General features: G+C 36.0%; 3 protein-coding genes across 7 annotated transcripts in view; 2 read left to right on the top strand and 1 right to left on the bottom strand.

Moving 5' to 3' along the window:
• The window catches only part of vib (phosphatidylinositol transfer protein vib), a 3,445-nt gene extending 710 nt beyond the window's left edge, over positions 1–2,735 (top strand). For both annotated transcript variants that reach the window (XM_018513668.1, XM_018513667.1), the window contains exons 2-6: positions 384–414; positions 1,079–1,342; positions 1,427–1,504; positions 1,567–1,947; positions 2,658–2,735. In XM_018513668.1, the coding sequence (XP_018369170.1) occupies positions 384–414; positions 1,079–1,342; positions 1,427–1,504; positions 1,567–1,947; positions 2,658–2,702 (799 nt within the window). In that variant the 3' untranslated portion in view covers positions 2,703–2,735. The remainder of the gene's footprint in view (positions 1–383; positions 415–1,078; positions 1,343–1,426; positions 1,505–1,566; positions 1,948–2,657) is intronic.
• A 29-nt stretch (positions 2,736–2,764) lies between these two features.
• Arc42 (Activator-recruited cofactor subunit 42) lies at positions 2,765–7,379 on the bottom strand. 4 transcript variants are annotated; one of them, XR_001940302.1, is made up of 7 exons: positions 7,115–7,379; positions 6,947–7,049; positions 6,169–6,836; positions 5,873–6,096; positions 5,071–5,302; positions 4,434–4,596; positions 3,957–4,188 (listed from the first exon to the last, which is right to left on the bottom strand). XR_001940302.1 is itself a non-coding variant. In XM_018513666.1 (6 exons), the coding sequence occupies exons 1-5, from the start codon at positions 7,140–7,142 to the stop codon at positions 5,090–5,092; spliced, it is 1,236 nt and encodes a 411-aa protein (XP_018369168.1). In that variant the 5' UTR covers positions 7,143–7,379; the 3' UTR covers positions 2,765–2,835; positions 5,071–5,089. The 4 variants fall into 4 exon arrangements, 3 of the variants coding, with proteins under 3 accessions (XP_018369168.1, XP_018369166.1, XP_018369167.1); XM_018513666.1 differs by lacking the exons at positions 3,957–4,188; positions 4,434–4,596 and adding an exon at positions 2,765–2,835; XM_018513664.1 differs by having other exon boundaries at positions 3,957–4,596.
• A 1,055-nt stretch (positions 7,380–8,434) lies between these two features.
• Positions 8,435–11,382, top strand: LOC108765079 (uncharacterized). Its single transcript, XM_018513598.1, has 5 exons — positions 8,435–8,844; positions 9,132–9,435; positions 9,590–9,751; positions 9,953–10,358; positions 11,104–11,382. Exons 1-5 carry the CDS (start codon positions 8,729–8,731, stop codon positions 11,202–11,204), a joined length of 1,089 nt encoding a protein of 362 aa, XP_018369100.1. The 5' UTR covers positions 8,435–8,728; the 3' UTR covers positions 11,205–11,382.
• Positions 11,383–11,752: the final 370 nt, after the last annotated feature.

Here is an 11,752-nt window from a genome sequence, read left to right as displayed (position 1 = left end):
CTCTCTCTCTCTCTCTCTCTCTCTCTCTCTCTCTCTCTCTCTCTCTCTCTCTATCGCCGAAGCTTCAAGTATACGATGATTTCTGATCAGCAGCGAGAAGTGCGATAAAAGTGCAGCTTTGCAGAGAATCTCGGTTGACCTTAGACTTCCTCGGCAACGACCGCGTACGATGCGGATCGTTCGGTTATAAATCTCACAAATTTATTGATCAGCTTTGATTTCTCATGTAATTAAGATCGGCCGGGCGATACATACATCTTGCGGCAATGCGTCCCCTCTCCATCCTGTGACTCAAGGACACGATTACGTTATCCGTTGATTTTCTTCGTCTCCTTGTCTTTCGATATATAACGCTGACATAATTCATTATTTGTTTGTTACAGCCGTGTCACTCTGCCCCTCACAGTGGAAGAGGTACGTGTCTGATCTGTCACAGGAGTCCCGCTCCTCGTAATGACTCAGTTTGAGACCTGCCTGGACGTTAGATTGCAAAAACAGACAGTTGAAATTAATCTTAGCATTGCCGTGCAATCAAGAAAATTCGCCAATCATCTAATTATCCTCCGCATGGCACATGTGCCTATCTGAGTACTTATGTAGAGTTATCTTGCATAAACAATGCTGAATTTGTAATTAGAAGCCTATTTTATCACACAAACACACAAGTTTCTTTATTATTATCTATTACTTTATTATTATCTGTTATTGTTTAAATTATTGTTTCTATTTTTCTATTCGTTATCTATTTGTCTCAGAGTATATAATAAAGTGATGTCCAAGAGAGATATATCTTAATAACAATGATTGTATGATTATCATTTTATTTCAAGTATCAATTCTAGAAATAAATTCACATTCTATGATGGACTTTAAATCCTTTTCTCTTTTTTTCTTGTGTTAATGAATGAAAAAAAACTCAAACCAAAAGAATTAATAAATGAATGAACGGTTCTCACAAAAACAAGTCAAAGTACATATATAAATTATATCTCATGGTATAAATTATATAACGACTTTAACCTACCTTCAATATTATCAAGAATTTATATGTATATATATTTTTTTTTCTCTTTAACAGTATCAAGTAGCTCAACTGTATTCTGTAGCAGAGGCTAGTAAAAATAATACAGGCGGTGGAGAAGGCATTGAAGTATTAAAGAATGAGCCGTTTACGGATTATCCGTTACTTGGTGGAAAGTACTCATCAGGCCAATATACATATAAGATTTATCATTTAGCTAGTAAAGTGCCTGCTTTTATTCGCATTTTACTGCCAAAGAACTCGCTAGAAATCCATGAAGAGGCTTGGAACGCTTATCCCTATTGTAAGACAGTCATAACTGTAAGTGTTGTGCCTATATTTATTCACATATACAAGATATTAAGTTTAAATATATTCGTAATCGTTACTTTGATTTTTCTACAGAATCCAGGGTATATGAAGGATAATTTCGTGATTATGATAGAGTCCTTTCATATTGGCGACGTCGGCAATCAGCATAATGTAAGTATTGTCGAGTTTGGCTAGTATTTTTAGTTATTTACGTGTTTTCTTTTTACGAACAGGTTCACGAATTGCCGCCCGATAAGCTTAAGATCAGAGAGATAGTGCATATAGATATTGCCAACGATTCGATTGCAAGTGCCGATTACAAGGTGGACGAGGATCCATCTAAATTCAAGTCCCAAAAGACAGGACGGGGCCCTCTCGTTGGGAAGGATTGGAAGCATAATGTTCAACCTGTGATGACGTGCTACAAGCTAGTCACTTGTGAATTCAAATGGTTCGGTCTGCAGACCCGCATCGAAGGATTCATTCAAAAGGCGGAACGGCGCCTGTTTACCAATTTCCATAGGCAAGTGTTCTGCTGGATAGATGGTTGGTATGGTTTAACCATGGAGGATATTAGAGCAATCGAAGACAATACGAAAGAAGAATTAGACAGGGTAAGAAGAATTTCACTTTTTTTCAATTCTTCCGTTTTTCAAACCTTCCAGCGGGCGCGCGTGTTCTCCGTACATGCGCACCAGTCTTATGGAGGGAATACAGGTAAAATCTATTTTTTTGAGTCTCGGCTTTCCAAGATATTCCTTCAGTATCTTTCGGGCCATCGATTCGCTCAGGTCGCGTTCCGTTAGCGTATGTTATTTACGTAGAATCGATTTTTAAGATATCAGGGCATTTGTTTTCAGAAAATTAAGGGCAAATTTGTTCCTAGAGGATATACGCTTAATGGAAGTGAAAAGCGAGGGAAATGCAAGTTGTGCAAAAATGCAACCATCATCCTCAAATGCAACAAATGTTTTCATTTTACTAGAAAAAAACATTCGACGACAATTATTATTTTCAATAATTACAATTAAATTAATATGAATAAGACTTTTTTTTATTAATCTATTTTTTAATAAAAAGTAACACTTATTTTTTAAAATAAATGATCGTTTAAATATCATAAACATTCGCATGTTTATTTGACGATATTATGCTTTAACCTTTCGAACTTTCAGTCTTATTCTGCGATATTCTCTGTATACTGACGCGTCCGCTGGAAGATTAATTAAATCGATTATCTTGTTTTACGCAAGTCTTCTATATTTGTTTTAGAAGTCAGAAATTTCATTCGTTTTTGAAATGTTTTTTATATGTTCAATTGCAGCAAAGACATCAAGGTGAAGTACGGGGTATGCGAGCTGATGATTGAGGCTTCGATAGCTTCTATTATGAACGGTTAAATCAATTTCCTTATACATGTCAACACAAATACAGACGCATACCTACAGATGTACACCCTGTTACGCTCTGTCATAGACGATTCCACAGGATTCGGACGATTTCTGGAATTTACGTGTCTAGATTCAGTGTCTATTATAAATTACTTACAATTTTAATTTATTTTACATTTACAAGCGTTTTAGATAAATGTATCTACAGTCAAAGATTATAATGTAGTTATTATTATAAAAGAAAAAGAAATGGAAGGAATCAGAATCTTCTGGTTCTCTTGTTTAATGCGTAATTATGAAAAGAATCTGGTTTCGTGAAAACCATCATAGATAAAAACGTTATGATTACTTAACAGCAGTTCGTAGTTCGATAATAATAGATATTGGAGTTCAATTAATGATCGACAAAATGCTTGCTGCAAAGTACATAAAGAAAAAAAAAACAAAGGAAATAATGTGATTTAACATCGCAAGTTTGATCGTAGTTTAATAGTTAAAAAATTCCACAGTTTAATATATTAATGTACAATTGAAAATCTAAATGTTGCATATTAATGATCTGTATCTCGAACTATTATTTCAACCGAAAGTATGATGTATTAGATTGTGTATTTTGGAAAGAAAGCTCGAGAGTATTTTCTCAATTCTACGAAAGTGTATATGTGATCAGGAGGATCGATTTGAAAAGTTCTAAGGATTTTAAATGTATATCTATAGTTATTTCATGGGATCCCTTTACGATCCCACGAGGCAAGGTACTACGATAGATCTCAATCTATAATGTTCCTCTATTCTTTCATTACGTTCGTTATCGACGAGCGCGAGACGTGTATATGTACCTATTCCCTAAAGAGTTAGGACCAAACTGATGGATTTTTTAATTATACTGCGATACTAACAATAATGTTATTAACATATTACACTCTAAATTGTTTACCGAGGACGGGGAGATGATGTATTCTATGTAAAGTGCTCACACCGATATACATATACACACATATGTAGAGAAGCAGAGTTTAGGCTATTTCAATATTGGTGACAGCGGGTGAACGGCGAAAGAGTGCGTTATTGTATATATATATAAAAAGAAAGAGGCATACACAATGAAATTCAAATTATATATATATAAATGTTTCTTTTGCATTCCAATGGATCTCTTAGTACAACCGATGAAGTATTCTGGAACGCTGCTCGTAACCTGTTATAGACTATTATAATCATCCTTAAATTTTAAATTTTTCTTCAGTATATTATGTGAGAAAAAATATCGTAACAAAAAAAAGATAGTTTTGTAACTATCTCGTTCATAACAAAAGCAAAACTCGATGTACACGAGATATTTTAAAGTTTATTTTGGGAATGGTTACATTTATTTTTACTGAATTGACTCCTAGAATGAAATGAGAGTAAAGTAGTCTTTTAATGGGTTGGACTCGCAGCAGCATTCTCACCTAGTGATAGGATCTATAATTAAATATACGATTAAAGATTAAAAAACAATAACGAGAAGTATATAATTTAACTGTCATTTGCACAAAGTAAATGTATTCTCTGTATTTTCTCGTTGGAAGGCATGTAGTCTAAGGTAGCTTTTATCTTCGTATTCATGTACGAACAGTGGTAGTCGCGACAGTGCACATAGTATTTGTACTCGATGTATCTGACACATACGAGAAAACACAGAGAAACATGGGCACGTATTTATTCACCATTTTATCGACGAGGGAAAACCGATCGAAATAAGGCACATCTGTGTCGTTCAAACAAGCTCGTAACTTTAATGGAGTCCGCCTTTGTTCCACGACTACGTCGTTCGTTTTGTTAAATACGAGAGTTTCACACATGTACGCGGTTCACATTACACTTGTTATCCTACGATAATAGTTATTTAAATAGATTGGCTCTAGCTGCTCTAGATGTACAAGCAGGGTAGAAAAAAAATCGTGGATAGATAGAAAAAAAAAGAGGAAAGGAAAAAATTCCGTATCGCTGCCAAAGGGCTAATAGTGAAATACCAGTGTATGTGTATATATGTATATATGCACGTGTATATGCGTTTTATTTTCTTGCATACATACGTATATGCGTAAGTGTATGTGTATGTGTGTGCGCGTATGTGCGTATGTCTCTCGATCCAGTCAAGTATTTAGCCAAGAGTTAATAAAATTAGAAGGCATAGCATATGAAATTTATTTCGACTTTTCTCTCCATATAAAAATATAATTTATATATATATATATATATATATATATACAAAATCTAATATTAGATGCAATATGTATAAAATATATTTTGCTCTCTCTTTGGATATACATATAAAAGAAAGATACTGAAGAATTATCTTACGTGAGTGAGTCGTGCGATCTCAATTGAGGCCGTACTCTTTGATGAGATTTGCGGCGATCACAAGTCTCTGGATCTCCGATGTGCCTTCATAGATCTCCGTGATACGCGCGTCCCTGTAATGACGTTCCGCCGGCATATCCGACACGTATCCCATCCCTCCCAGAATCTGTAAGCACTGATGAGCGCAGAATGTGGCGGTTTCCGATGCTGACAATTTGGCCATAGCGGCTTCCTAGCAAATAAGAAATTATTTTGACAGTAGATCAAGAATCAACGAGAGAGCCAGATCGCAGATATGCAAAAATTTACTTGTATCGTGATATTAACTTCGGACTTTTCTTGGTTTATAACTGAGGAGAATGTAAAACAGATGGACACAAGAGTTTGGCAAAAACTAGACATCGATATAAATTTTTACATCTGCAAACTGGCACTCATTAGATCTTCTACTTGAGATCTTATACTCGAAAGATCTGTTCATTCCCTGTGGAAATTACCTTATTTTTTTTTTCGTTTAAAATGATTTTATTGCTTTGATCTGTTGATGATTAAATCGATTAAAGTTTATGCTATCGTGACTACTTAAAAATTTTTTTCTACGCAATCATAGAAGCGCGTTTACCTTGTCCAATAAAATCTAATCAATAGAAAAATATATATATGGGATAAGATTAAAATTTTAAATATTATATATGAGATAAAATAAGAAGATATCCAGAGAAAATTCGACCATATTATATATCCAATATTTTAAATATTTTACTAAAATGAATTAATATTTATCCAAATATTTATAACGCACCTTTGTGTACGGTTTACCATTATCCTTAAGCTGAGCCGCTCGCCACGTCAACAGTCTTGAACTTTCCAATTTTAGGGCCATATCAGCGATTTTTTGTTGAATCGCTTGCAGCTTGATGATCGACTGGCCGAAGGCTTGGCGTTTGGATGCGTAATCCATCGCGCAATCCAAGGATGCTTGAGCTATGCCCAACGCTTGTGCAGCGATTCCTATTCTGCCAGCATCTACAGAGAGAATATTACGTTATATTTGAATAATAATTACTTGTAAAAATCCACGTAATGATTGTCACATACCTAAAGCCATCATTGCGATTTTAAAGCCCATTCCTGGTTTGCCTAAAATGTTATCTTGTGGCACTTCACAGTCCTCGAAGATTAAGGAGCAAGTGCTGCTACCTCGTATACCTAATTTGTCCTCTTTCTTACCCAGGCTCAGGCCTGCTATCGGGCTATCCACTACGATAGCGCTTATACCTTTGTGCTTCTTGAGCTTGTCAGTCGTCGCAAAGAGAATTATCGCACTGGCTTCGAACCCACTTGTTATCCACGACTTGGTGCCGTTAATCATATAAACGCTGCCGTCCGCTTTGGCAATGGTAGACGCTGCACCAGCATCAGATCCATTACCTGGTTCACTGAGAGCAAAACAGCCAATTTTCTCACCGCTCATATAGGGAACGATGTATTTTTCTTTCTGCTTATCAGTCCCGAATGCGTCTATAGGGCCTAAGTAGAGGGAATTTTGTACACTCATTATTACTCCAGCACTTGCGCAACCTTTAGAGATTTCTTCCATAGCTATAACATAGGCCAGGTAATCTAGTCCTGTTCCGTTTAATGCTTCAGGGATGCATAAACCCATAAGACCTAGCTCACCCATCTTCTTGATCTGCTCCTTTGGAAAAAGATGTTTTTTATCAGTCTCTGCTGCGATAGGTTTTAATTCCTCCTCAGCGAAATCTCTGCAATTACAAAGTTTTAATAGCGATGATAAACTTTGTTTGGTAATTAATTATATCTATGCAAAGTAGATAGAGGTGTAATTTATTGCCTACACAATATTATAAAATACCTGCATGTTTGGTACAACATTTTATGTGTGTCTGGCAGCATAGAATGCGAGGTAATGTGTCGGCTGACATTGACAGTGTATGCACTTCTAGGCACATTATTTGCTGTAATCAATATTTAAAATAATAATCTTTCCCGTAGTATTATATAGAAAATACTTGATACTCACCAAATAATCTCAAGCATTGCATTGCCATTGTTTTTCGTTGATACTGTCGTTGACGTTCGACTTATGGAATTGTTATAAATCGAATTTTCGGACTTTGGTCCGAGAAAGACAGCACAAACAATTGCACACGGTACGATACATTCATGTATATTTACCTGTGATAATTTGTGCGTGTATATAATATTATTTTTAATTACCACAGATTATTATAATTATGTAGCAGAGTTTTTCTATATATCCTATCAGTTCCTATCTGTTTACTACTGTCTACTGTGCTATTGTTTACGTTATACGATCGTAAGCCAGTTACAGATCGTATAGACCAGTCGCAGATCGTTATGGAATCTACCTATCGCCAGCCGATAAAGTTGACGTACAGAAATAAATTTAGAGTATCGAAGGCAATGATGTGTACCGAAAAATTTTCGAGATTATGAATGAGCAAACATTACCATTAGGATCGTTCACAACCAAATCTGAAAATATAATAATATATTGTATAATAAAAAAATACGTTTATCCAATACATTCGAAATACATTTTAATTGACCTAGGGTAACTGTTCCAATTACTATGCCTGTCCCTATTAGTGTGCTTTTGTATTTCGACAAGTCATAAAGAAAACTAGCACGAATAAATAAGAAAAAATATTTTTTCTTGTTAAGCTAAATTATTAATGCATACGATACCGAAGATAATATTTTATTTTTTTAGTATTAAAGTATTTTAAATATTTTTCTAAAGATATGAGGAATTTATGTGAATCTAGTAATACGTACAAGATTTTAAGCTTGTCCCTATTAATGCTCTGTATTAGAGCTGAGAACGTTGTGTTATAAGTGTACATTGAAATAAATATAATTGAAATAATGATTTATGTAATATTAAAAACAATTAGCTTAAATTTATTACCTGTTTTAATAACTATATATTCAAATGAGTCAAATATGCATAGGCACACAAATTGGGGACACATTAATAGGGCCATCGCCGCTTAGAGGACTCACTAATAGGGATAAAAACATGTTTTTTATTTTTGTCAAAAATACTATAAAGTATTAACATTTTTTAGATTAAAAAAAATATTATAAGAAAAAGAAATAGTTGAAAAACTCACATATTGATTACAAGCAGATAAAATTACAATATTTAATAATTAATTCAGTAATAAGCAAGTTGGCTAAAAGGCACATTAATAGGAACAGTTACCCTATTATATCAAAATTTCTCTATAATAAAATAATATCTTCAATTAGATTTTATGTAAATTTTCTACTGACGTTTCCTTTCGTATTTTATAAAAATGTAGCTTCAGTAAGATCGGTTTTTACATAAAAAGCGCCTGCCTAAATCCGTCGCTTATCAAAGCAGAAGATAAAGATTCGATAAAAAATTCCGAAAATGACGAAGGTCTATCTCGGTTTTCGCGCCGTCCATGCGCCGACGGTGCCGATCAATATATCGTGTAGGTAGACACAACGCGCGCATGCACGGTCGCGGTTCAATAGCGACGAGCCCGTTCCTTTCCTGCCGCGGATCCTGGAATATTGCGTTTCTGCAAGAGAAGAGATACTATTCTTGCACGTCGGTGAAACAACAAAAGAATCTGTCACGATGTCGAGCAGCAAGTGCGTGAAACAGCCGCGTAAGGCGTACACCAAGGAACAGCATGAGATGACGCATTCCGAGAAGCTAAGGCTGATTGACGATGAGCTGAATTCCTTTTACAAGTAACGAGTCACTTTTGATATGCGTGGAATTATTCATAAAGTCGTATTAGATTTTTGTTTTATACTTTCATTGTGCTCTTATCACCTAAGTAAAAAAGAAATTAAAAAATTTGCATCAGTAATAATAATTTCAAAATTATATAAGCAAGTAGAGACATTTTTCCAAATTATTATAATCATTTTTGTAAAAAGCAGATTTATGGAGAAGAATTATTTCTATAATTATGCGATGGAGATCTTTTTTCTTCATTACTAGGACTGTTATTGCATCCAAAATTTCTTTACAGGTATTGCCAACAGGCGGGCTTCACTGAGGAAGAAATGGACATTATATGCCAGCCGCTCGTAGCGGCGATGCGTCGCTCATGGTTGCAACTCGTCTGTCGTGGCACCCTGGTGCTGATAGTATTGGGTACACTGGCGTGTCTTGCAGCTCAGTTGGACTTCGTTGGTACTCATTTCACCGCCCTCAGCCGTCTGCTGCTGATAAAAGTTTTGCCGATCTGGAACTGGCAGCCGCTCTATTATGAAAACTGCATGATCAACAACCCCTTTTACAATGATTACACTATCACGGAAGAGGATTGCGTGGTACGCATTGTATTTTCGGAATAAGAAAAATCAATCTTTATACGTTTGGAAAAGAGATTCTATTGCGGTTTTTGAGATGTAATATTTTAAGAAGAAATATATCTAAGATACCTAAGATTCACGCTTGAATAATTGACAGAGAACTTTCTTGCAGACCTGCGAGGCGTTGGAGACGATTGATCGTCTATCGGACGTTCGGTATCGTAATCTGGTTGACAATTACCTGAATCGCGACGCACCAGCCATCATCACCGACGCAATGGACTCATGGGCAGTCATGAATACCGATTACTTCTGGTTTGATAATATCACCCATGTGAGTAATAGATGAATTTTGTTGCCTTATTATTATAAATGCTTAACTTCTTCAGGAATCAAATTGAAGAAAAAATGTAGATAACTTCCACTTATCGAAAGTTGAATTCTCTTTGAAGACAAAATTGCCATAGCAAAGAATCAGCGTGATATTTGCAAAGACGATCCCATATGAAGAAACATTATTTTCCGACGCAAACAGCTCTACTTGGAGAACGAGCGGTTGATGGAGACGGTACCCTGCGCCTTGACCTCGAATCTGCGTACTGGTTCATCCGATCTTGCGGCATTTCTTCGACGCGTGCACGCCCCCGAGGTGGCCAAGTGGTTTGTCCATTGGCAGAACTGTGACATCAACGCTGTGAAGGTGCTCAGAAAGTACTATCAACGACCGTACTTCCTCTCCAGCACAGTCTCGCCGGCGCATTTCAACTGGGTGCTCATGTCTTCAGACTACAATAGCCCGAGCTACAAGAAGGTCGAGCTCGACTCTGGTCTAATCGCTCTCGCTCAGCTTCGTGGCGCGACTCAGCTGCGTCTCACTCCTATAAATCCCTGCAACAGTTCGTGCCCTGAGCTGATCGCCGATCTGCATCAGGGCGAGATGCGTAAGTGCTGCGACTGAAATTGGACTGAAGTACGGAGCACCTTTAACAGCTCGCGATAAACCGGAGTGGCTGGCGTTCTGAAAAGGCCACACTAAACTTCTAGTGAGTTGTATAATTGTTGAATTATTTATATGTATAATAATGTAATTACAAAATTTGCCTTTTAATTCTACGTGCTGATTAAAAGGTGTTCCATACTTCTGGCAAAATTGCGGCATAATAACGGCGGGCGAACGGAGGATTGGGCTGTAATGAATCAAATTTCCAATTTCAAACTCGCTTATTATATTAATTATCCATTTATCGGATAATTAATCTCGCAAAATGAGGATCAGCATATGTATATATATATATATATATATATTTCTCGGTCTTACTCTAAATCTGAAACTTTAGTATTGTCCGAGTATATTGTCAACCATTGTTGAGAGGAATCGATATTTCTGAGTTACTTGTATTTCATCTGTGATGCATGCTGTACAATTTTTCCTCGCTTTGATAGAAATTCAATTTGAATTACAATACCAAACATTTTTAATTTTACATGCCTCTTGAGAATCGAAAATATTTATTTATTGAAGATCTACCTAAAATCGGATGAGATAAAATTAGCGACGATCTCGTGAATGCTATTAAGGTTTTACGATCTCAGATACGTATATCAAACTCACGCGTATTTTTACGATAACGATATCATACGCGACGATATTTTCTCATTGATAAATTATTCATAATATTGCTGCAGTCGTTTTCACGAATGTGATGTGGACGCTCGAGTACGCACCGATGCGTGGCCTGGACAACATCGCCATACTCACGGAGACCGTCTGGGAGGAAGACACGTAGATTATGTCGTCAACCTGAGGAGATTGTCTTATCGTCACGCAAAATACTTTTAGTTCCACAATACTCTCCAACGTGACAGCTATATATCAATTTGATATATATTATGTATTCATACTCCATTACGACATATTAAATAAAGATTGAGCATTCTGGTTTCCGACTGAATCAATTACTCTCCCGTCCATACTCAGACTTGCAGTGATATCTATAAAACGAAAAAAAAAATGTGGCTTAAGGAAAAACTCAAGACAAACCAATTAGCGATGCGATAAATCGGTGCGGTGGTTCATAACGAGGTATACCAGAAGTAACAACAAACAAGATTCGTTTTTTATTAATTAATCGTTTATAATAACATTGTGTGTGTGTTTTTTGTGAGCTCTCTTATATATATATATATATATATATAGAGCAGCTTTTTTTCTTCTGTTTCTCTTACTTCACCTCGATCTAACAAGGAGTAAGATCGTCACGCACCGATTCATAGAAAAAACAAAGCGCAAGATTACTGAATGACAAACGTAGCTGGCGTTTCTCTCTCTTGGCAT

This window comes from Trachymyrmex cornetzi, unplaced genomic scaffold, assembly GCF_001594075.2.
Source record: "Trachymyrmex cornetzi isolate Tcor2-1 unplaced genomic scaffold, Tcor1.1 scaffold47, whole genome shotgun sequence".
Classification (NCBI taxonomy): domain Eukaryota; kingdom Metazoa; phylum Arthropoda; class Insecta; order Hymenoptera; family Formicidae; genus Trachymyrmex; species Trachymyrmex cornetzi.
This window is presented reverse-complemented; position numbering and strand designations above follow the sequence as displayed.

Coding starts and splice junctions, on each gene's coding strand:
- Arc42 (XM_018513666.1), bottom strand. CDS start 7,142: ATGGCAATGCAATGCTTGAGATTATTTG. Junction 6,097..6,168: donor AATCGCAATGATGGCTTTAG/GTATGTGACAAT, acceptor TTCTCTCTGTAG/ATGCTGGCAGAATAGGAATC. Junction 5,303..5,872: donor ATGGTAAACCGTACACAAAG/GTGCGTTATAAA, acceptor CTTATTTGCTAG/GAAGCCGCTATGGCCAAATT.
- LOC108765079 (XM_018513598.1), top strand. CDS start 8,729: ATGTCGAGCAGCAAGTGCGTGAAACAGCCGCGTAAGGCGTACACCAAG. Junction 9,436..9,589: donor TCACGGAAGAGGATTGCGTG/GTACGCATTGTA, acceptor ACTTTCTTGCAG/ACCTGCGAGGCGTTGGAGAC. Junction 10,359..11,103: donor TCTGCATCAGGGCGAGATGC/GTAAGTGCTGCG, acceptor ATATTGCTGCAG/TCGTTTTCACGAATGTGATG.